The sequence below is a fragment of the Peromyscus californicus genome, unplaced genomic scaffold (assembly GCF_007827085.1).
Source record: "Peromyscus californicus insignis strain IS unplaced genomic scaffold, ASM782708v3 Scaffold_16__1_contigs__length_79575227, whole genome shotgun sequence".
Classification (NCBI taxonomy): domain Eukaryota; kingdom Metazoa; phylum Chordata; class Mammalia; order Rodentia; family Cricetidae; genus Peromyscus; species Peromyscus californicus.
The window spans coordinates 33,690,442-33,711,859 of record NW_026294458.1 but is presented as its reverse complement, the minus strand read 5'-3'; the positions used below and the strand labels follow the sequence as shown (position 1 = coordinate 33,711,859).

Below are 21,418 nucleotides of genomic sequence, written 5' to 3'. Positions count from 1 at the left end.
CAGTTTCCTAGAGTGAGACATGCATTCTACCCTTTCCTTCATGGCATTTAGGAGTTTAAAGTTAAAGCCTTCTCTATTTCAAACTATCACCTCTCTGCTGTTAGCTGATTATAGTCTGTTTCTACCCACTATATCTGCAGCATCCTCCCAGGGAGTCCCAGCACTAATGGAGGCTTTTGCCCAACACATTTCCAAGGAAAATCTGAGTTTTAAATAAGCCTAACAAAATGGGCTGAGCACTTGCTAGCTGAGTGAACCTACAAGAGAGCACTTCTTGCAACTCAGTTTACTCATTCCACAGAAGGGAGGAGGGAGTGATAATTAAAGACAACAAAACAAAACCCACAATATTGTTTTGTGCGACATTGTGAACTTAAAATATATTTATAATATTGTCTGTAGGTCCTTTCCAGTCTCAGAAAAAGAACTTATTCCACAAAATTGTCAGCAAATATAAGCACAAAAAGGAGAAGCCTAATGTTCCAGATCAAGGTATTGGTGCCTTCCATCCTCCGTTAAGGTTTCTTGGTCACCTCCATTCCAGGGTCCTCCTTGAGCCAAGCTTCTGCGCAGCTCTTTTCCTCCCCTCGGCTTGCTTCAGTGCCATCAGCTCTTGACATGGTGTCTTCATCCTTCCTGGACTGTAGCTATGCAAATCTCCTTCATTTAGATTCCTGCTCAAATCCATTCCTTGTCTCTCTGATCACAGTTCCATATGAATCCGAAAATGGCTGTTTCTCATTTACATTTGGTGCATTTCATAATTTAGTCTTCTGGGCCTCTCAGCCATGTATTTTGTTTGGTTATTTTTATTTTTCTCATATTTGGCAACCTTTCATACATTGACCACATTTTCCTACTTCCTAAAATCCTACAGTTTTATAGTCTTGTGAAAGTCCATCCTCTGTTAATTAGGAATTCTCACCACCTTTTTTTTTTTTCCTACTCTTCAACTGTAACATCTTTTCCCCATCTGTGCTTCATTGTTGGCCTGGACTCTTCAATCTCCTTCAGCCACAGAACCGTTATTTCCAGAGGACATTAGGAACTTGGGCACTCTATCACCTCACCCTTCTCTGAACATCCATTGATATTGTGGGCTTGATGGACCCTTGAACCTCTTCGGGGTTCATAAGATTTCTATTCTCACAACTCAAGACTTCCATTCTTACACACAAGAGATAAGTCCTCACATCTGGCTCAGTACAGCCGTGTGACCTTGGAGGCAGGCTCTCCTAGGTGTCCTGCATGTCAGTGTCACAGCTACCATAAACCTGCTCACCTGAGGCTTATTCGCACCCTACTTGCATGGCCACATGTGCAGCATGTTAGGCTCTGTACTGAGGCTTTCACGCATTGTGTATGGATGTATGTGCTTGTATGTTCCTGTACCTGCAGTCTTTACTTAAATTGGTTTCATCTCCACATCAACTTCTGACATTACATGTTGATGATCTGCTTTCTTCTGCTTCTAGTGAGTAAACATTATAATGTAGATAAAATATCAGCTTTTGTTATTTCCTTTTATTGGTCTTTAAATTGTCTTGATTAAAGTCGAGATATTAGCTAACATATTTCACAAAAGAGATAATTGGCTTATTTTTATCCATGTCTTCTGTAGTATCATTTGTTTAGTTGGCAAATAGTTTTGAGAATAAAATAGTTGAAATTAAATTGTTTGATGTGCATGTTGTTTCATGTTCAAGTCACTTGGACATAGCTATGTTCAGTGCTGTGTAGAGCTGTGCTGAGAGTAGAGCTTCATTGTTCTTTCCTTTTCTGTCCTTGTTTAGGAAGTGGGGATAAATGGTCACACAAGCAGTTCTTCTTGGATCCCATTCACCCTACAGAAGGTAAAAGAAACAGTGTGTTATTTAATTATACGTGGTCTCAGCTAAAAATGGAATAATTTTATAGTCTTTAAAAAATTCAAAATCCACGTCAGTTCAGCCAACATTAGACATGTGTGTTCACATTGAGATTATTTTTTATTTTAAATCAAAACTTTTGCTGCTAATCATCAGACAATGTTTTGTGTGGCATTTAGTTTGCAGCCTTCGAGTCACATTAACCCTTTGTGTCTATGGTGCAGTAGCATAGGAGTCAGGACTGAAAAGTGGGGGGTCCTCTGGCTAACTGAGCATGGCAGGCTAACAGAAATAATTTCTGACCTAACTGGTATCCTTCACCCATTTTCAAGTACCTCTAAGTATGTTTAAACAGAATTCACCTGAGGCATATGTATAGTCAAACTAGTCATAAGTACTAGTACAGATGTCATTTTTACATTTCCCACACCCAACTTACATATAACTGTAATTACAGTCATAACTGAACTCTTAGGTGGGCGCTAGTTTAATGTGAGTTAAAGTGCCTTCCTTCTCTCCCTCCACCTGACCCCCTCCCAGACACACAATATGTTCATTGTAGATATTTTAAGACTTAACATTTTTACTGATTAGTTGTAAGTTACTTCACTAGAGCTGAAGTGTGTTAGTGCATCTCTGTCCTTGAGAGGTAGAGCTTAGGAGGGAGTTAAATGTTACCCTCAGCTTCGCAGGGAGTTTGAGTCCCAGCTGGCCTACATGAAACCTTATCTCTAAAAAGAAAAAGAAAGTTACTTCATTCAAAAAGTCAGTGATATATTTGAAATATTCCAGTTAAAGAGCTATATGAAAGTTTTATTCTCTTTGTATCAACAAATTTGGACCTATACATAGTAAACCACATAATACAAATGAATAAATTGAGTCACGTATTACAGTGCGCCTCTGTAATCCAACACTCAGGAGGCAGAAGTAGGATTACTACAAGTTTGATAGCCTGAGCTACATTGTGTATTCTAGGCTACCCAGGAATTTCCTTAAGTCTAGAATTGGCACTTGATGATTGACTCCAACCCCTCCCCGATCCAGTAGTGTGTGTGTTCACCCATGGAGGATGGGGCATATACACTTGTGCCTGCATGTGCTGAGTGCCCTCAGGGGACAGCAGGTGTCCTTCTCCAACACTCTTCACCTTTCAGACAGGGTCTCTCACAGAATCTGGAGCTAGACTGGCAGCCAGTCCCAGTGACCTTCATGTCTCTGTCTTACACAGCACTGGGGTTACGGGTGCACATAGCCTTTCGAACTAAGATCCTCATGCTTGCACAGCAGACATTCTTACCCGCTGACTCGTCTCATCAGCCTCCCAAGCCCATCTCTCCCATAACTCCCAAATATACTTGTTTTCCTTTGCTATAAGGGGGCTGAGGGAGCAGGTGACCCAATTTCATATTTGGCCTAAATCACTTAGCAGAATCACACATTTTAAAATATTTGTCCAAAATATTAAAGTCTAATTCGGTAATCAAACTGTTTTGAGAGGAACCATATTAAGTAAACCACATCTGCTTTTGTCATTTTACTTTTTCTAAAATTCCAGCATGGCATCTGCTTTCTGACCTATTATTTTACATTCACAATTAAATGGAATACTATTTCAGTCTAAGTACAGGCAAAAATAAAATATGAATTATACTATTTCCAACATTAAATCCTAATATTCCCTAACTGAAACATCTCTTCTTGTGCATTTTAAAAATATCTTCTACACAGATTTGATAATAATAAGGCACTAATGAACTGTCAGAGGAATTGGAAGGAGTCTGAGCTCATGTTACTCATCACGTGAAATGATGTTGTTTTCAATATGTTTTGACCCTACAGAAGTGCAGAGTGCATGTATAGAGTGAAGTGGAAAACTGACTTGCCACAAATTAGGAGATCCATGTTCTCAGACCTGCCACTAATTAGCACTTTTTGGTAGGACAAATTGCTTGCCCTCACTATAATTTACTCTATATTTGTACAAAACACATGTAATTCATGTACAGGGCTTGGGAGTGACATACATGGTAATACATAAACTTTAAGTTCCGTGTCCCACTTAACACATGACAGCTTTCCTCTGGTGTCTTATGCATGCTGTGATACTAGAAGCAGCAATACCAGCAGCTCTAATGCTGTGCCTTGGACAGAGGTAGAAAAAGCAATCCATTTTGAGTAGGCTATGCAGTCCCCAGGGTTTAGTACCAGTAGAGTTGTTATTGATGACACTGAATTACTTATATATTATTGATGTATATTGAACGAAACGTTGGAGGCCATGCTCTGAAACGTGTGTATCTTTTACTTACAATGGAGTGCAAATTCATTTTACATGACCAGAAAAACAGAAATCAATTTGTGCATCAGAAAATTCCTAGTAACTTAAGTTGACTTGTTTTGGTTATTTACTTTCATCCAGTCCCCTATACGTTTTTTTTTTTTTGTTCCTGTGGGAACTCTATGAACTATCCAGGCCCTTATCTCATCCTTTCTTACACCTATGGCCATATCACTGCTTCTTAAACTTCGCTTTGCAGGTTGTAACTATAGAGAGGCATGGGATAAAACCACAGTACAGGGTACTTTTAGCATATATCAAAAAGAGGGGGAGCCTAGAAATGGCAAGAGTTTTCTGATCAACTGAGAAGACTTACCCTGGCCACTGTTTGTATTTCCATTGAATGTGGTGAATAAAGGTGTTTAATTCAACAATGATGGTATGATGTTAGTTAATACTTAGTGACACTTAGAGGGCTTTTGTTTATTATTATTTTATTTGTTATTATTAAATTTTGATAGTAACCCCATTGAATTAAGGAGGGTTTATCAGCCCCAAACACCTGATAAAATATTGAAGATAAACCAAACATTAAAGAGGGAAGAAACCAGGATTCTCTCTACTTAAGCACTTTGGCCATTACTGTTCCATTTTTCCAGGCAGATCTGTCGACTTTTAGCCCTCATTTGATTCACTGTAATCCCAGCATTCAGGAGAGTAAGGTGGGAGGATTGCCTTGAACTTTTTTGGGGCTGCTTGGACTATATAATAAGTACCAAGTCAGCCAGGGCTACACTGCAAACCTCCATCAGAGTAGTTTCTTTGCAGTGTGTTATACAATTACAGGAGTGAGAGGGGCTGCCTATTTGTATAGGTAGCTCTTTAGACGTGATCCATCTATCGAGTCTAACTTGGTGTCTTTCCCTAAGTTTGGAACTGTTGTTGCTCTGTAACTCCAGCAGTCTCCCAGGATCATAGATCTCCCAGATCTGGCTCCTTCATTCCATTCTCTCTTCTTTAGTTCATTGGGCATCTGACTTGTTTTAGTTCAGGGGAGACCAACCAAAGGCAATGAGATTTCAAATGCAGCCATAATGATTTCAATGCAACTTTGACTTTCCCAGTTGTAATGTAAATTCCTGATTCTAATAGCCTCCTGGGGTGCAGTCCAAGTGCAGCGCTGTTTTCCCAAAGATTCCTCTCCACATTTGGGGAGTAGTTTGGAAAACAAAGCAGTCTCTTACTGCCATGGTCCTAATGTGGCTCCAGGAGTAAGCTGGCATTATCACCCTCAGATGATGCACTTCACGTGTGCTGTGGTTATTGTCGGGTGTAAAAACTAGCCCTGTGGACTTGTTCCAGTGTGCTTGAGTAATTTTGTGTGTTCAGTTAAAAGCCCAAGGAGAAATAACTGATATGCTGTTGGATGTGAAGCCTTTTCTTTTCTCACATTTCCGTTAGTTTGGGTAGGGAGAGGGGCCTCATTTCTCCCTGAGCTGTCTTGTCTTGCGCCCCACATGCCTTGCTCTTACTTGTTTTACTTTGAATTGGTGCAGCTGTATACTGTTTTGTCATAGACGACTATTGACTCTCCCTTACCTGCCTCAGTTCTTTATCTTAGAGATTCTCCCTGAGGGCTGACCCTTTGCTTAGGCCATGATACATGGCTGGATTTTCTGGATTTAATCCCAGGTGAAAGCATGAGGCAAACCCCTCAACACTCTGCTCTGTAACTCTCCAACATCTTCTTATTCCATACCTTTGTCAAGTGTGAATGATCCACGGGGCTCATAATTACTTCAGATCTGATAGTAGGTTTAGATGAAACTTCTGGGTAAGCAGTGTAACTTCACTCTGGGGCCCTGACACAGACTTCCCATAGGTGACTCAAACTTCCCGTTCACCTAGTCTGTAACTTGTTATTTCTTTACCTTCCCCCTAATAGGCTGACATCTACAATTGAGTGCTGCTGATGCCCTTTCTTTGACTTCCTCCTCCTGTCTGCCTGTGGACCGAATTCTCCTCCCATCCCCAGTCCTTTAGCAGCCCTGCCTTTGGTTTCTAATGTGTCTCTACCAGGTCATCTGGAAGAGACTTTTAAAAACAGCAACTACTTAGTAGAATGTAATTACTTCCATGCTCATCAGTGAAAATCAAGGAAAACAGTGCTAATGCACAAGTGTCCTTCCCACTTGAGATTCTGGAGCTGACTAAAAGGCTTATTTTTCCCTGGCAGTACCCTTATTGTAGACTATGTGGCAAAACCATCCTTTTAGGTCAGAGTGTCTTTAGAGCTAATCTAGCCCAATTCACATCCTTACATGGTCCCACAGTTAGCAAACTGCAGTTCATGAGGAGAATCCTGGGCCCTGCGACTGTCCTTTCTGATACCGTATAGTCTGGAAGTCAGATGACTTCTCACGAACTGCATGCCCTTTTCTTTTCCGTGGCTCTTTTTCCTGTACAGTGAACTTTTCACCTTTGGAACTGTGCTTTGCCATTCTCATCACAAGATCTAGATTTTTTTTTTTCAAAAAGTAGAAGAAAAGTAAAATTGGTGTGCTTTTGGGAATGGTCCACCAGTAAAGAGGTGAGCAGAGTTCCCTCCAGCTAGAGTGACAGGTGAGGGATCTGGATCAGAAAGCAACAAAGCTGAAGCTTATGAATATGCATCGGAGACGTTATTTGATGTTCATTGTAAATTCAGGTTTGACTTCCTTAAACTTGACTGAGGCTTTGAGTTTTAAGGTTATATAGCCATTAAACTTCTTTAAGATATTTCTAACCAAATTATAGTGTTTTTTAAATTAGAGCTTTTATTTTTTTAATGTTAAATATATATTACCATTGTCTATGCTAAGAAGCGAAGAACCAATAATCTGAGCCTGAATGCCTAGCGTTGAAACTATTTCATCCTTGAGCCTGGGCTAGGTCTTAAAATCATAAGAAGGCTTTTTTCTGATTGTGGATTCTGTGCTTGAAATAGTGCTTAGAAGCACTGCTTAATAGGTACTTTGGGGTGTTGATAAATCAGTAATTGCTGCCTTAAGCCTGTCCCCTCACAGTTATGGTGTTGCAATACTGAGATATTGATACAAAGGCAAAGAGAAGCCCATTCTCTATTTCAATATAATTGGAGGAATTTTCCCATGTGTTTGGAGTGTGAGTCAACCTCTTCATTTCAGGTATCTATCAGAGCGAGGGACCATGATTTACACAGCAAAATATCTTAATAAGTTGTAGTCTTCCTTTCACAAGGCTACATCTAAAATCTCTAAAAATCTAGAATAAATTTTTCAATTACACTTATAGGAATATTTATATCAGTGAGTATATTTCTCACACCGGGAGCTATTCTTAGCAGAATTTTCCTCTTTATCCTGCTCTTTATTTTTATACTGTATTTTAGGGGTTCTTTTGTTTGTTTGTTTGTTTGGTTGGTTGGTTGGTTGTTTGGTTTTTTTGAGACAGGGTTTCTCAGTGTAGCCCTTTCTGTCCTGGAACCCACTCTGTAGACCAATCTGGCCTCAAATCCAGAGATCTGCCTGCTTCTGCCTACCAAGTGCTGGGATTAAAGGTGTGCGCCACCATAATTTAACAAAGTCAGTGCTTACTCCCAAATCCATCATCCAATTTATACTCTTTGTTTGGTTTTCATAGATTTTGTCATGTCAAATCTTGATTTCCTGACCCAGTCTTCCCTTTTGCCTAACTTTAGGAGAATGAATGGCCATTAAAACATTTAACATTTTTCCTGCCCAAAACTTTTAGGCCAGCCACTGGCATTTGAAAAAAAAAGTCCCAATCATGAAACTTGATTGCTTTTATTTTTTAAATCTATCTATATGTGTGGGTGTTTTACCTGCATGTATGTCTGTGTATCCCATGTGTGCCTAATGCTCACCAAGGCCCAAAGACAGTATTGAATTCCCTGAAACTGGAGTTCCTGAGGGTTTGTCATCTACCACATGGGTGCTAGGAATCCAACCTGGGTCCTCAGGAAGAGTGGCCATTGAGCTTAAGAGCTGAGCCATCTCTCCAGCCCCATAGTATATTTACCTCTTAATGTTTACTACACTAGTAACTACGTGTTTCTTTTATTTCAAAATGAGGGGATGGGAAGGAGGAATGCCTAAGGAAGTAAGTGTGCAAGACAAGTATTCCCATGTAATCAAAACTAAAGAAGAAACCTTTAATGACATGCACCTTCATTACTCTGGATGCAAGAGTCACAGAAAATTCAGTCCTGTGTTATTAAGTGATTTATTGGTTTTGCAATTACAGTGCCAAAACTCAGTCTCCCCATGAACTGTGCTTCATTCAATTATCTCATTAAGCTTGTTCACTCTGTCCTAGAATTCAGATTTCATTTGTATGCTGATTCCACCAATGTCTGAGAAATCAGCATGCATGAGAAAAGTGTAAGCCTCTCAGTTTTCTTTCCTGCTCAGGCCAGTCTCATACTTAAAGGTGAATGTCCCAGCTGTAAATGTGCATTTAAGAAGCACATATTTAATCCCTGTGTCTTCAAATGACAAAAAACTACTGTTAGCACCCTATCTAACTGAACTGGCCCAAAAGTACTCAGAAAGGTGCTTTGATCACACTCAGGACTGGTGATCTCTTGGGATACAGGCGAAAGGTTTGCATACATTAACACCTCTACCCCACCCAAGCCTGCCAAAGACAGTTGACAGGATAAGAGGGAGCTGGGGGTGTAGCTCAGTGGTGGAATGCTTGCTGGTCAGATGTGATATCCTGGCTGTAATACTTCACATCATAAAAGAGAGATGAGGGGATGTATCTGAATCCTGTGCAAATTTGAGGAACATATAAATAAGTAGTAAACAAATTGTGGGAATGTTTCATTTCTTTTTTCTGTCAATGTTTTGAAAACTCTTGAGTATAAATTCTCTGTTCAGATGGGTCAGGTAGGTAGAAATACGTCTTTTCCAGAATGGTGCTGGTGCTTTGTGGTTTTGTGTGTAACTATGCGTTTATCTTATTTCAGCCATATTTTCAGAAGACAAAAACACCACAGAGCCTGCTTATAAGGTTAAAAATGCCCTGTCCATTCCCAACACTGCAGAGCCAGCAGCAATGCAAGAACCTTTGGTGGGCAGCCAAAAGAGAAAAGCAAGGAAAACAAAGATCACACACCTTGTCAGGACTGCAGATGGCCGAGTATCACCAGCAGGAGGTACCTTGGGTAAGGAGATCTTTAGGCCAAGGTTATGAGAGCCAGCAGGTAGCCACCGTGGCTGCATTGGCCAGCAAGTGCTTATAAGCCAAGTCCCGTTTCTCAATGAAGACCCTGTCTGTTCTGCATCTTTTTATTGGCCTCCACATGTGCTCTACTTCATGCTCTAAAGCCATAGCTGTTTCTCCAAGTGTATCTAAATCCCTAGAAAGGAGAGGTAATCTTTTGGAGTATTGGCGGCTTTTCCTCAGCATGCCCCGCTCCCCAGACAGTCTTGATTAAGTAAATTCCAGAAGAGCCTAGATTTTGAAAGCTACTAGACGAGTCTGTGTAACTTCATGGTGTTCTATTCATGTCAGTACAAGCCGGATTATTAGATATTCAAAGCAATGAGTTGGGGAACCTGAAAATATATTTAAAACTTTCTATAGGGCTGATTCAATCTACTAGGGGAGCCCTAGAATGTATCTGGAAGTCTTGTTTTCTGGTCTAAACACACAGTAAAATTACCCACTTCCTGTCGTAGCTTGTGATCTATTTGTTGTTTCCAGTGATTTCTATAACAGAATTTTCTGAAAGGCTCCAAGTAAAGGATAGGATGGTGACTGAACATCTCCTGAAAATCTTGGGGCACCATGCTAGCTATGCATCTTAGTTGTTGCCTCCTAGCAGGTCTGGAATTCCATTAGATCTGATTTGGGTTAATATCAGTGTTTATGCAGATGAATTGCTTGCTGAGTTAGAAGTAGAGGGCAGGGGCTGGAGTTATGGCTCAGTAGTTAAGAGCACCTACTTACTGCTCTTCCAGAGGACCCAGGTTCAAGTCCCAGTACGCATATGGTGGCTCACAACTACCTGTAACTCAAGTTCCAGGGGACTCGACACCCTCAACAAACATACATGCAGGCAAAACACCAATGCACATAAAATAAAAATAAATTAATTAAAAAAGAAATAGAAGGCAATTGTTAAATTTGCACTTTTCTCATGTCTTATATTTTTACATAATTCTTAGAACCATGAGACAGACCTCAAGTTCTAGTTTCACAGCAGAGGGAAACTTTGAAGAGGTGGAATTCTGTGTCTAGGAGGTCAGAGTGAAGACCAATGCCTCAATGTTGGTCCAACAAGTCCTTCCTCTCCTCACTTTCTGATCTAGATTCTGATAGGCAACTTTTATTTTTCTTTATTATTGATTAGCTCATATTTTGTTGTATAAAATAGTAGGTGCCATAGATGACATTTTTATCCATGTCTATAATGTGCTTTGATCATATTCAGCTCCCATCACCCTACCTCAAACCCCAACTGGTTCCCTTTTCCCAAATGGTCTTTCTACTTTTCATGTGTAACTTTCATTTTATAGATTGTTACATCCTTGTTCATTTATGTCCCCATTCATTCTCATTTGTATGAAAAGAGAAATTTTAGGAGAGACTCCCTTTTTACATAGGAAAACACCATGCCACTTTTATGTCCTAATTATGACAGTCCTATCTTTTATCAGTTGTTTTCTATATTTGAATAGTATTAAAAATTCTCTCTTCTACAATGTTTGCATAATGCAGAAAGTGTTCTCCTTTGTCTTTTTATAGGTACCACAAAGTCCTTTGTCTTTGTTCCATTAGGTCTTTTGAACAAAGCCACAATATGGGAGCTCAGTCTATTCTACCTGTTAGAATTGCATTAGACCCTAAGCTCACATTACTGTGACAGTATATGCTATGGCTTCTTGAGAAGGGCATAACCATCACAGAAGTCTCTTGGGTTTTATTTCGATCACAGTTCACTTTTTTCCTTCCCACCCCAACACTGAACCATTCTTTGTGAATAAAACACACCTTTCCTTCATTCAGGGTTAGGGTGGTGTCAACAGTAGGAAGTTGCCATCGAGTTTAATGAGAGTGCTGTGTTACCTTGGAGGAAGAGAGTGTGTCAGCTCTGCTACTCAGAGGGTAGCAGACATGGACAGGAAAGAGAACTCTCCACACTGTCTGGCACAGTGCTCCTCAGTACCCTGCTCTGACTGTTCCTCCTGTGATGGATTTCTCCTTTGTTTCAGACGACAAACCAAAGGAGCAACTGCAGAGGAGTCTCCCTAAAGTAACCGAGACATACTGCGGTGATGATTGCCCACACAATACGGTTGAGGAGCCACAGAGCACTACTCCAGAAATGCCTGCTGTGTCTGCATTCTTCAGCCTCGCTGCACTGGCTGAGGTTGCAGCCATGGAGAATGTGCACAGGTGAGTGGTCCAACAGGAGTGAAGGAAGCAGTGTGGAAACCAGCCAACCATTTCAGAAGTGATTGCATTTTACACGCCACCTTCTGGCTTCCATACTGAGTTCAAGGGCACCCTTATTTAGATGAGTTGTTGCAAAGTATATATGTGAATTAACAGTGTGGTAAACATGAGAGAAAATGGCAACCAAGTATTTTATCTTGAATGCTGTAGTATCCTGTGACTAAGCTTTACTTCTATGAAGTTCCTATGAGTAGAGAAGCAGTATCATCTACACATTCTGAGTCAGATCTTGAAGCAGAGGTATGAAGGGAGGACAATACAGTATCCCGAGCATGATAATTATCCTCTCTCACTCCCAGCATTATGTTTTGTGTAAATTGGGAGTGAGTGGCTCTATTTGTTAATTTTCTGTTGCCGTGGTAAAACTCCATGACCAAGACAACTTCTAGAAGTTGGGTTCTAGAAGGAAGGGTTTATGTGGACTTACAGTTCTAGAGGGATAAGAATCCATCACAGTGGGAGTCATGACCACAAGGCCCTGGTGGTAGCTCTGTCTCCGCTTGGCCCTTTACCTGTCAATTCTGGTGCTCCCTCACAGCAGCCTCCGATGTCTCCAGGATGCCACAGTCCTTTCCACTTGTGTACTGCAGCTTCCTGCTGGGGACTGAGGGCTGACAGACATTGCTGGGAGGTCTGCTAAGCCTGCGAAAGAGATGTTGCTTCTCCACTTGCACCTCAGTGGGAATCATAATAAAGGGCTCAGAAAAGACTACAGGCACCTCACTGCTGCCAGCATTCTCTTCCACACACAGCTGTGCATCATTGTCCTGCCAGCTAGCCTTCTGTGGCTTATCGCTTGCACCAGCAGAAAACCCAAGGAAGCCTTTCCACTGTCAGCAAGCCTGCCCTGCCCTCCACAGCCTTGCTTCGCACTCATGGAAATGCTGGTCCCCCCCCAGCTGGGCCGTACTTGCCTTTGTGCATCCCCAGGTGAACTGCTGGTCCTCCTTCTTGTCCCTGCGGTTAGTCCCCTCTCTCAGATGCCTCACTGCTGCAGCTTGCATACCTCAGGCACCTGTGTACATTGTCCTGAGACTAGCGGCATATTTACTTGTAACCGTATCTGCTGATGTTATGTCTCCTCCTGCTTTATTTTGAAAACAAAACATTGGTCTTGTTCCTTGTGGCTTAGGTGACTGCTCCTCTGCCAGTAGGTGAATGTATGGCTGCCTGGCTGTGTAGGCATAGAAAAGACTATGTGGAAGACTTTCCTATGCCTTCCCATTAGAAAAAACAGCAGCGATTGCTAAAGTTATTCCGTTGGTCTAACAAATGTTAGTGTTCTTTCACTTTTACTTGTTTTCTTTCTTCCTTTCCCACTATTTCCTAAAGTTCTTTTCCATCTTTAAGTATAATTAGACAATCATAAAGATTACAAACCACCATTTTAAATCTATTTTTCTTGAGGAAAGAGCTAAACATACTGGATAGTTAGTACTTAACAGCAGCCATATTTGAATGAACAAATCAATAGAAATATGTTCTTAGTATGCTTTCTTTTTCTAAAATCCTTAGTGTCTTATATTCTTCAAGTGTTCCATATATCAGAATTCTCTTCTTTTTTGGACATCAAGAGGAATGTGGGTATAATTATAAAGCAGGCATTTGCTACATCTTAAAATTGCCACTTTTGTTTATTGAAAATGTATTGGAAGGAGAAATCTGTGGAAACACTGCTGTCACTTCAGCTGTTTTCAGTGGTATGTTGTGCAGTGCGGGCCAGACCAGGGGCAGCCTGAGTGTGCTAGTCTGGGCACGACAGGTTTGTTGGTTCACCCCTGGCTTCTTAGGTTGAGAAACTTAGCTGAAAGTACCAAAAATTTTGAATAGGATTTTTATAACCAGGAACTGTATTTTTTACTACTAAACCTACAAAATTGTGAAAAATCAGCTGTATTTTGGCAAAGATTCAATCCAAATAGTGGACGTTTTCCTGAGTTCTCTAGTCAGGAGTTGTCCCTCTGTGTACTGATTTTGGCCCAAGTATTGGGCTGGATGTTTTTGCCATTTAAAACACAGTGTCAGTGCTAGATTTCGTCACTGAGAGTCTCTCTCCATGCTCCTGTGAGATGTCATGGAAGGTTTGCACTGCCTCTTTTTGTTTATTTTTGTTCTTCTTGTTGCTGTTATTGTTCAGTGCGAGTCTCTTTCTCTTCAGGGGAACTGAAGTTTTAAATTAGGTATATTATCTACCCTAAGAAATGGGCCTGGAGCCAGGCAGTGGTGGCACACGCCTTTAATCCCAGCACTCAGAAGGCAGAGCCAGGCGAATTTCTGTGAGTTCGAGGCTAGCCTGGTCTACAGAGCGAGATCCAGGACAGGCACCAAAACTACACAGAGAAACCCTGTCTCAAAAAACAAAAGAAAGAAAAAGAAAGGAAGAAAGAAAGAAAGAATGAAAGAAAGAAAGAAAGAAAGAAAGAAAGAAAGAAAGAAAGAAAGAAAGAAAGAGAAAGAAAGAAAGAAGAAAAGAAAGAAAGAAATTGGCCTGGAGACTACAAATCAAAATAGGAGAGTTTCCTTTTTGAGCACACTGAGAACAGAAAAGTGTCATTTAAAATCCCCATGAATTAAGAGGAAGGTGTTCCCACAGAACATCACTCTTGGCTGAAAGTTTTCCATGCCCTAAGGAGTTGCTCAGCTCTGTCTTTCAGGTTTTTATTTCTACAGAATGGAAGGCCTTAGCTTTGGAGAGTAACAAGGAAGTACATTGTTAGGGGGTATGGGGAGGGGCAGTGAATAACTCTTCAGAAAAGGAAAAGAAAGGAGCAAAGTCAAATTCTAAGGACAAAACCAGATTTAATGGACTGAGTAGTAACTATTAATTACTGTTGAGTATGACACTGGAACATTCTTATCACCCATTGTCCTTGCTTATCTCAGATTGTAGACCCTCAATAAGTGATTTTTCCCCTTTTGTTTTACAGAGGTCAGAGGTCAACTCCGCTCACCCATGATGGACAGCCAAAAGAAATGCCACAGGCTCCTGTACTTATTTCTTGTGCTGACCAGTGAAGCGCCCTTTAATTGTAAAACATTGTGCTTTACCTACTACCCTAGCCTTGTCTTTACCAGGGATGCTGGCGAGTCCACGTGGTGGGAAGTACAGACTGCGGACAAGTGCTTGCTGTCCCACACGGCCCAGAATCACTTGAAGCAGAACTTAGCATTCTGGGACCATTTGTTGTTTCAGAAGCCACAGTTTTTGAGGGCAGTGTTACTGTGTGATACTGAGCAAAAGCAAAGTGATTTGGACCTTTGCTTTGCATGGAAGAAAGGCTTTTGATGGTTGACCAGTGGTAACTTGGTAAAAGGCTGCCTTTACTGTAGCTCATCCAGCATCTCTTTTACCAACCAGAGAGTGTGAAACTAGTTTCATATATTACCTAGTTATTCTTTCAAAACAAACAAAAAAACCCTGACGCACTGCACTAGTTATTATTAGATATTCTTAGTCTTTTGTACATGAAGATTTAAGTTCTAAGATGGTTTATATAATAGGTTATACCTACATTTATATTGTAGAATAAATATTAAAAAGCCTGTACCAGAGACTCCCAAGCAGCATGGTCAGGCAGACGTACCATTGTTAGCGGTGTATGCTCGGCCTTGTGGTCCATATATTCTGCACTTTTATATTTGCCACCAGAATGGTAGTGGTAGTTTGCTGGCAGAGAGGGAGAGAGAGAGAGAGAGAGAGAGAGAGAGAGAGAGAGAGAGAGAGAGAGAGAGAGAGAGAGAGATTGATTTTGAGATCGAGAAAGAGACTATTACAATTCTTACAATCTGAATTTTTTTCTTAGCCTTGAGTGACCAAGAAGAATTTGCTTGGGGCAAATTGTGGCAAATATTTTCCCAGACAGGGGAAGCATCCTGCAGATTACAGATTACTGATGTTTTCATGCCTTGAGGATTCTTTTATTTTTACACAGGGGTCTAAGTGACCAATGGATCGTTCATACAAACAAACAAAAAAAGACAAAAATATTATTCAGAAGTGACCTTAGTATTACTTCATTATTCTAAACACATTGAAGATGCTCACTTCATATGGACTTGAAGCTTCAGACCTTTTACATCCATCACAGACAGACTGGACGGGTTGCAATTGCTATGCACGGCCTAATAGGCACTGCAGGTTTTAGGAGCCATTTGGAGTTTGTGTTGTTGAGGAGGTATTGAGTAAACGAGGGGGGAGGTGTCTGAAGTGTGCCTCTCAGTCAGATCCACCTACAAGTTTCTGTTTCCTTTTCATGTTTTGTTGCTTTTAAGCATAAAACCAACCATATGCCAGTGCCAAGTGGATTAACTGGCTTACAACATTCAACATATTGACTTAACCACCTGACGTTCACAGTGTCTTGTTTCCTAGCAACAAATGCAAAGTGATACATCAAAATTAATCTGAGGCTACAGATTTTACAGGGTATTTGTTCCATAGCACAAAGTATTTCCCCACTCTTGAATCACAGCACAAACTACCAAATTTTAATTTTTGGATCCCAGCAATAATTTTTAATAGTTTTCAAACTGGTGGAGTTTTGATAGTGCTAGCTGGAATTTGAAGCTTTTGAATTAGATCTCTAAATGGTGACAGTTTACATGGTTTTATCTAGCTTTCTTATTTATACTTGACTGAATTGTAATGATTTTTTTTCTAATTGTAATTTGACCTAATAGCCATATAAAATGACTCTATTAATATTGTCTAGGTCTAGCTTCTCATGGTTGTAGATATTACTTCAGTTCCGGTGCTGGAAAATATGTACAACAATACTAACAGAATTGAAAAAGATAGAGGTTTGTTTTGTTTTGTTGTTATCTTTCCAAAGCAGGTAGGGAGGGCAGCAGAGTATTAAAATTGTGTCCTCCAAAATTGATGTTCATTGTGGGGATGGAGAAACCAGGAAAGAGTAAAAGGTAAATCAGTAGGTATAGCTTAACCCCATTCACATAGAAATAAATCAAGTGAATAGCCCCAGATTTTAGCATACTATTTTTACTATAACTGTTTTAATAATATTTTCTAAATTTCAAAACAAAAAAAGTGTATGTTTGGAAATTGCTGGGTCCTGATGTTGGTGGCTGCTGGAGTTTTGGACCACTTGCTAGCAGTGATTTTAAACATGATAATTAGCTAAAACCCAAAAAATTAATAACAAAAGTAGAAAACCAACAATTGCATTGGTGCAGAACATGCATCTTGACAATGGTACTAACTTGTTATTCTCTAGAATATATTAGAATAGATCTATTTTTGCCAGAGCACCCTCTTTCAGTCTGCCGAGTACATTTCACTAGAGTCCCTTAAGAGATTGCTGTATATTCCTGAGACCTTTTTTTTAAAAAATGAAGCAAACAAGAGATAACTTTTTTTCTATGTGGTTAATATCTTACCTGGTCTGCTTTTCCTGAACCCCAGTGGCTTTTCCCTTAGGCAGGGTGGGAATGGGAGGGACTTACTGGATATGACTGTTTTCAGATACTTTAAAAAACAACAACAACAAAACCTTTTTGTAGAAATGCTTAATTTTTAAGCGGTTAGGCACCGAGAGTAGCAGAAATCCTGCAAAGCTTTATAGTTCTGAGTGAGGTCTTGATTTCAGTAGCTGTGCTTCTCCTGCCCCGAATCTGCTGGAGAGGGGTGTTGGTATTTTCAGGTAACATTTGTTAGCACAAATCCTTCAGTCCGTTACATTGTACTCCACTGCATTAGCATCATCATCTTCATTTCACTTCTCTCCTTCTGGAAACTGGTATCTCTGTATCGATCTGATGTGTACTTATAATCCGCCAGCAAGCACCATCCACACTAACATTTGTCTCATAGCATCCTCAAGAAGCCAAGTCGTTGCACCTTATGTATATCTCAAGCAAACCAAAATACAATGTTCTGCTTTGTTATATTCTCCATTGTTGTAGCATATCTTTCTGAAACCACTTTGCATTTAGTTGAAATTGTCAGTATTTATGCTTTCAACCTTAATTTCTGGATTCCAACCTGTATATAAATCTCCTTTTGAAAGTTGTCCTTGCCCTTCTCTGCAGTGATGGAGTGGGAGGTTCTGTCTCAGGTGCAGACATAGGACTCTTCCAGTCTTCTGTAGCCTTTTATTTATTTTAGGTATTCTGGTATTTCCAATGTAATTCTGAAGTGTCCAGAGTATATTATAGTAACTAAAACTGCAGCTCTTAAGCTGAGTGAAAGAAAAAATACTGTAAGACATCCTTGAAGTTTTGTTTATTTGGGTACTGTAGATGAGATCAGAGGAAAGGAAAAAAAAAAGTCCACAGCCACATTGGAAACTTCAGGTTCTTGTCCCCAAATTAGGTTAGTCTCAGATGGTGGATCAAAACTCTTCATTCATTCGGTCCCCTTCTGAGTGATCTTGTCATTCTGGCAGCCTTTTCCCACAAGTGTTAGAAATTATTTAATTTTATCAGATGTTGCCTGGAAGCCATGCTGAAATAATTCCCATATTATCATTGTTATTCTCCTTCCTGCCTGTACAATTACTAGAGAAAAATGATGGCAACACTGTATGTGCAAAGGAGCATCTGAACCCGTCTGGGGATTGGAGTCCAATGTGTTGATTCCGTATTGTTTTCTTAAAGTCAGATGCTTTGCTAAGTCGTAAAAAATGTATTTGCACTCTGCAGTCTTTGGCTCAGCGTACGGAAGTGTTTGCACCAATGTAAAATCTCAAGCAAATTATAAATTGCTATGGAACGGACATTAGCTGAAAACTGAATGACGTGTTTTGTTTGTAGGGTGGGGTGGGGAATACTACATAGCTCTGTTCCAAGCTTGGCATTTGATGTTAATGTGAAGCAGTGGGACCATGCTGCCTGCTAAACTACTGTATGTGTCCTAAGTGTTCTGAAGACCAGCAGCTGGAGGCTGGAGGACAGCACCCATTCAACAGAGAAGAAGCACCACCGCCGCTTCCTCGGGGAGAGGAAGGAAATCAGGGGAGGCCTGGCATTACCACTTGCAAGGGAAATGTTGGGGTGTTCATGATGCTGTTGAGATTCACCTTTGATTGCACTGCTCCACAGAGCCCTCAGATAAGGCCAATCCTCATGGGCTACCTCGGCTTCCAAAGTTATTTCAGTAAGTCTCTGTCTTTCGCTTCTACCTTCAGTGCCACGATTTTCCACTGCAGTGTTTGGACTTCACAAACCGGCTTCTCCAGAGAGAACATCCTCTTGTTGAAATGAGCAGTAGAAGCGAGTGCTTATCACCTTTGACCTGTTAAAGTGTTTGGAGTGACTGCTAGGTGGAAATTGAATTTAGCTTCTCCCCACATATCCTTGTTTTGCACTTTATGCAAAGTGTACTAATTGCTAATTAGATGTTGTTTCTGTTTATACAGGCATTCCCAAAGAGTTAGACTGGACTTGGTTTTATTTGAGTTTGGGGATTGTTAAGTCTTACTTAGATTAACTAACAACATGTGTGTAATGAAAACAGAAGCAGCTGTGTAGTTCATGGAACCATGAATCTGATGGACTACTTTGCTTGTGTTTGGAAGTGATGGCTACGTTCCTTCATACTCTATGCTGAAGAACTGTCCTTTACAGTGGGGACGTTATTACCTTCTTACATTTCAGAACAAAGAGGCAACAGAAGTGAATGACATCCGTTTGACTTCTTTGTGTATCTGCACCTCTCTGTGCTACCCCTTCCTTCAAATATATTACTATACATTATGAGGAGGGGCAAGTTTCCTCTTTTGACCAAATTCTATCTGTGGTGGTGTGATTTTTACTGATAAAGTCACAGGAGGAACTTTGTAGTTCAAAGTTCTGTGGCCTTTGTTTTGTTTTGCTTTGGTTTTTTTTGTTTGTTTGTTTGTTTGATTTTTTTTTCTTGGCAGACAGTGGTCAAACTGATCATGCCTTCAAATTGATTTTCATGCACAGAACTAGTTTTTGTGAACATTACTACTACTTCCAAAGATTTTCTGATAACTTGGGCCAGAACTGGTGACTGAGTAACAAGGATCTGATCGAATGCCTCCAAACCCACCCACAACACGAATCTTACCTCAAGCTCTAACCTAAATCATAGAGACACTCACGTTCCATGGAATGTCACTGACTTCTCTGTTGCTCGCCAGAAGGTGTTGCTCTTGTCTCCTGACTCCTCATGTTAGTGCCTCGGCTCTTGGAGCAGCAGAACCTAGGGTCGGGAAGCCTGGGGACCTTGAGCTTAGTGATTGCTCAGCCACATTTTCATGTCATTAGCACTAAGCAAGCCTCTGACTCTCAGGAATTTGTCAAAAGGTTGATGAAACCTCCTGAGATTCCACACACCAGGTTATACCCTGGTTGTCATAGGTTTGAATTGCTTATTTACATGTCATAAATTAACCACAGCTTCAGTTGACCCCAGGTCTTAAGTCTGTTGACAGTTTCAGCATGACTGATTTGCTCATTTTGTTTTATTTTTATTTTTATTTTATTTTATTTTGCTTTGGAAATTGGCTTGGTTCTCTTTAGAGTTGGTGTAAACATGCCATGTAATAAATGATTTCCAGTTAATGGTACAACAGAATTATTGCTTTCTTAGATGTATGTGTAGTAAAAGTCAATATACACATTTATATAATTTCTTCAAAATCTTATACCTAATTTGATATTTCTAAAAATTGCACATGTAAGTCATGTGTATAACATGCTAAAGTACTTTAACTGTGATCTTAAAACAATAAAAAATATTTAATAAAAATTTGAAATATTTTAAAGATATTATTCAAATACATTTCTTTATGTTCACACTACCAACCATAGAGTATGTGCCTTCAGTGTACCATGTCCACTAAAAACGGCAGAGAAAATAATAAAGGATTCTTCAACTATTGCAGATCATCGGTTAATGGTTTCCCCTGACTGACCCTGTGTTCACCTGAGACTGACCCTTGTCTGAGGAGTGTTGACTGCTCTCCCCTAATGTGGAGGGTGGAAGGTGAAAGGGAGTCCAATGGAAGACAGAAGATTCACTTCAGGCTGCTATTTGGGATGAGAACTTTTAGAGGAGCTTGACATACTCTTGCCTTGGATTCTGTCTAATAAAACTGTGTGAGTTACATCATGTAGGCAATAGCCACCCATAAAAGCTCAGACTTCAAACTGAATAAGTAGAGTATTCCTGAACTTGGTCTTATTTAAAAGTCCTTTGGAGCTGGATGTGGTGGTGCTCACCTTTATTCCAGCACTTGGGGCGGGGGGGGGGGGGGGGGGGGGGGGGGGAAGGCAGGCAATCTAACTTTGAGGCCAGATCCCAACCAGCCAGGGATATATAATGAGACCCTGTCTCAAATACAAAATCCCAAACGACAAAAGTCGTACAGAAACCATATCAACATAGATGTGTAATAGCACATATTTGGTCCCAAGTTCTGGACCACCACCTACTTACCATTGGGTTTTGAACCTCCCTTAATCACTTGATGAGAGTGGTTGTGTGCTGCCTACCATTGCTTTGGGGGATAGGAAATGTTGGTGTGTCTTTAAATGTACATTAAGTGCTCCTTATTCCATGTCCAAGTTAGCATGGTTCGTGAGTGCATTCAAAGAATACTGAGAAGCCACACATGGTTGCTTACAATGTGATCCCTGCACTCAGGCAGGAAAATTGAGAAATTCAGGTTAGCTTGACAGTGTAATTGTCAAGTTAAGTTGTTCTGAGAGATTTGATGATGTAAAAACTTTAAATGGGTTAAATTCCTATCTGTTCAAACTTTGGTATGTAAAATGT

General features: G+C 40.4%; 1 protein-coding gene across 13 annotated transcripts in view; it reads left to right on the top strand.

Moving 5' to 3' along the window:
* The window catches only part of Bbx (BBX high mobility group box domain containing), a 247,743-nt gene extending 227,334 nt beyond the window's left edge, over nt 1-20,409 (top strand). For 12 of the 13 annotated variants that reach the window (XM_052740847.1, XM_052740857.1, XM_052740850.1 and 9 more), the window contains 5 exons: nt 403-492; nt 1,794-1,853; nt 9,161-9,358; nt 11,412-11,595; nt 14,583-20,409. In XM_052740847.1, the coding sequence (XP_052596807.1) occupies nt 403-492; nt 1,794-1,853; nt 9,161-9,358; nt 11,412-11,595; nt 14,583-14,670 (620 nt within the window). In that variant the 3' untranslated portion in view covers nt 14,671-20,409. The remainder of the gene's footprint in view (nt 1-402; nt 493-1,793; nt 1,854-9,160; nt 9,359-11,411; nt 11,596-14,582) is intronic. The other variant, XM_052740854.1, reaches the window with a different exon arrangement.
* The last annotated feature ends 1,009 nt before the right edge of the window (nt 20,410-21,418 follow it).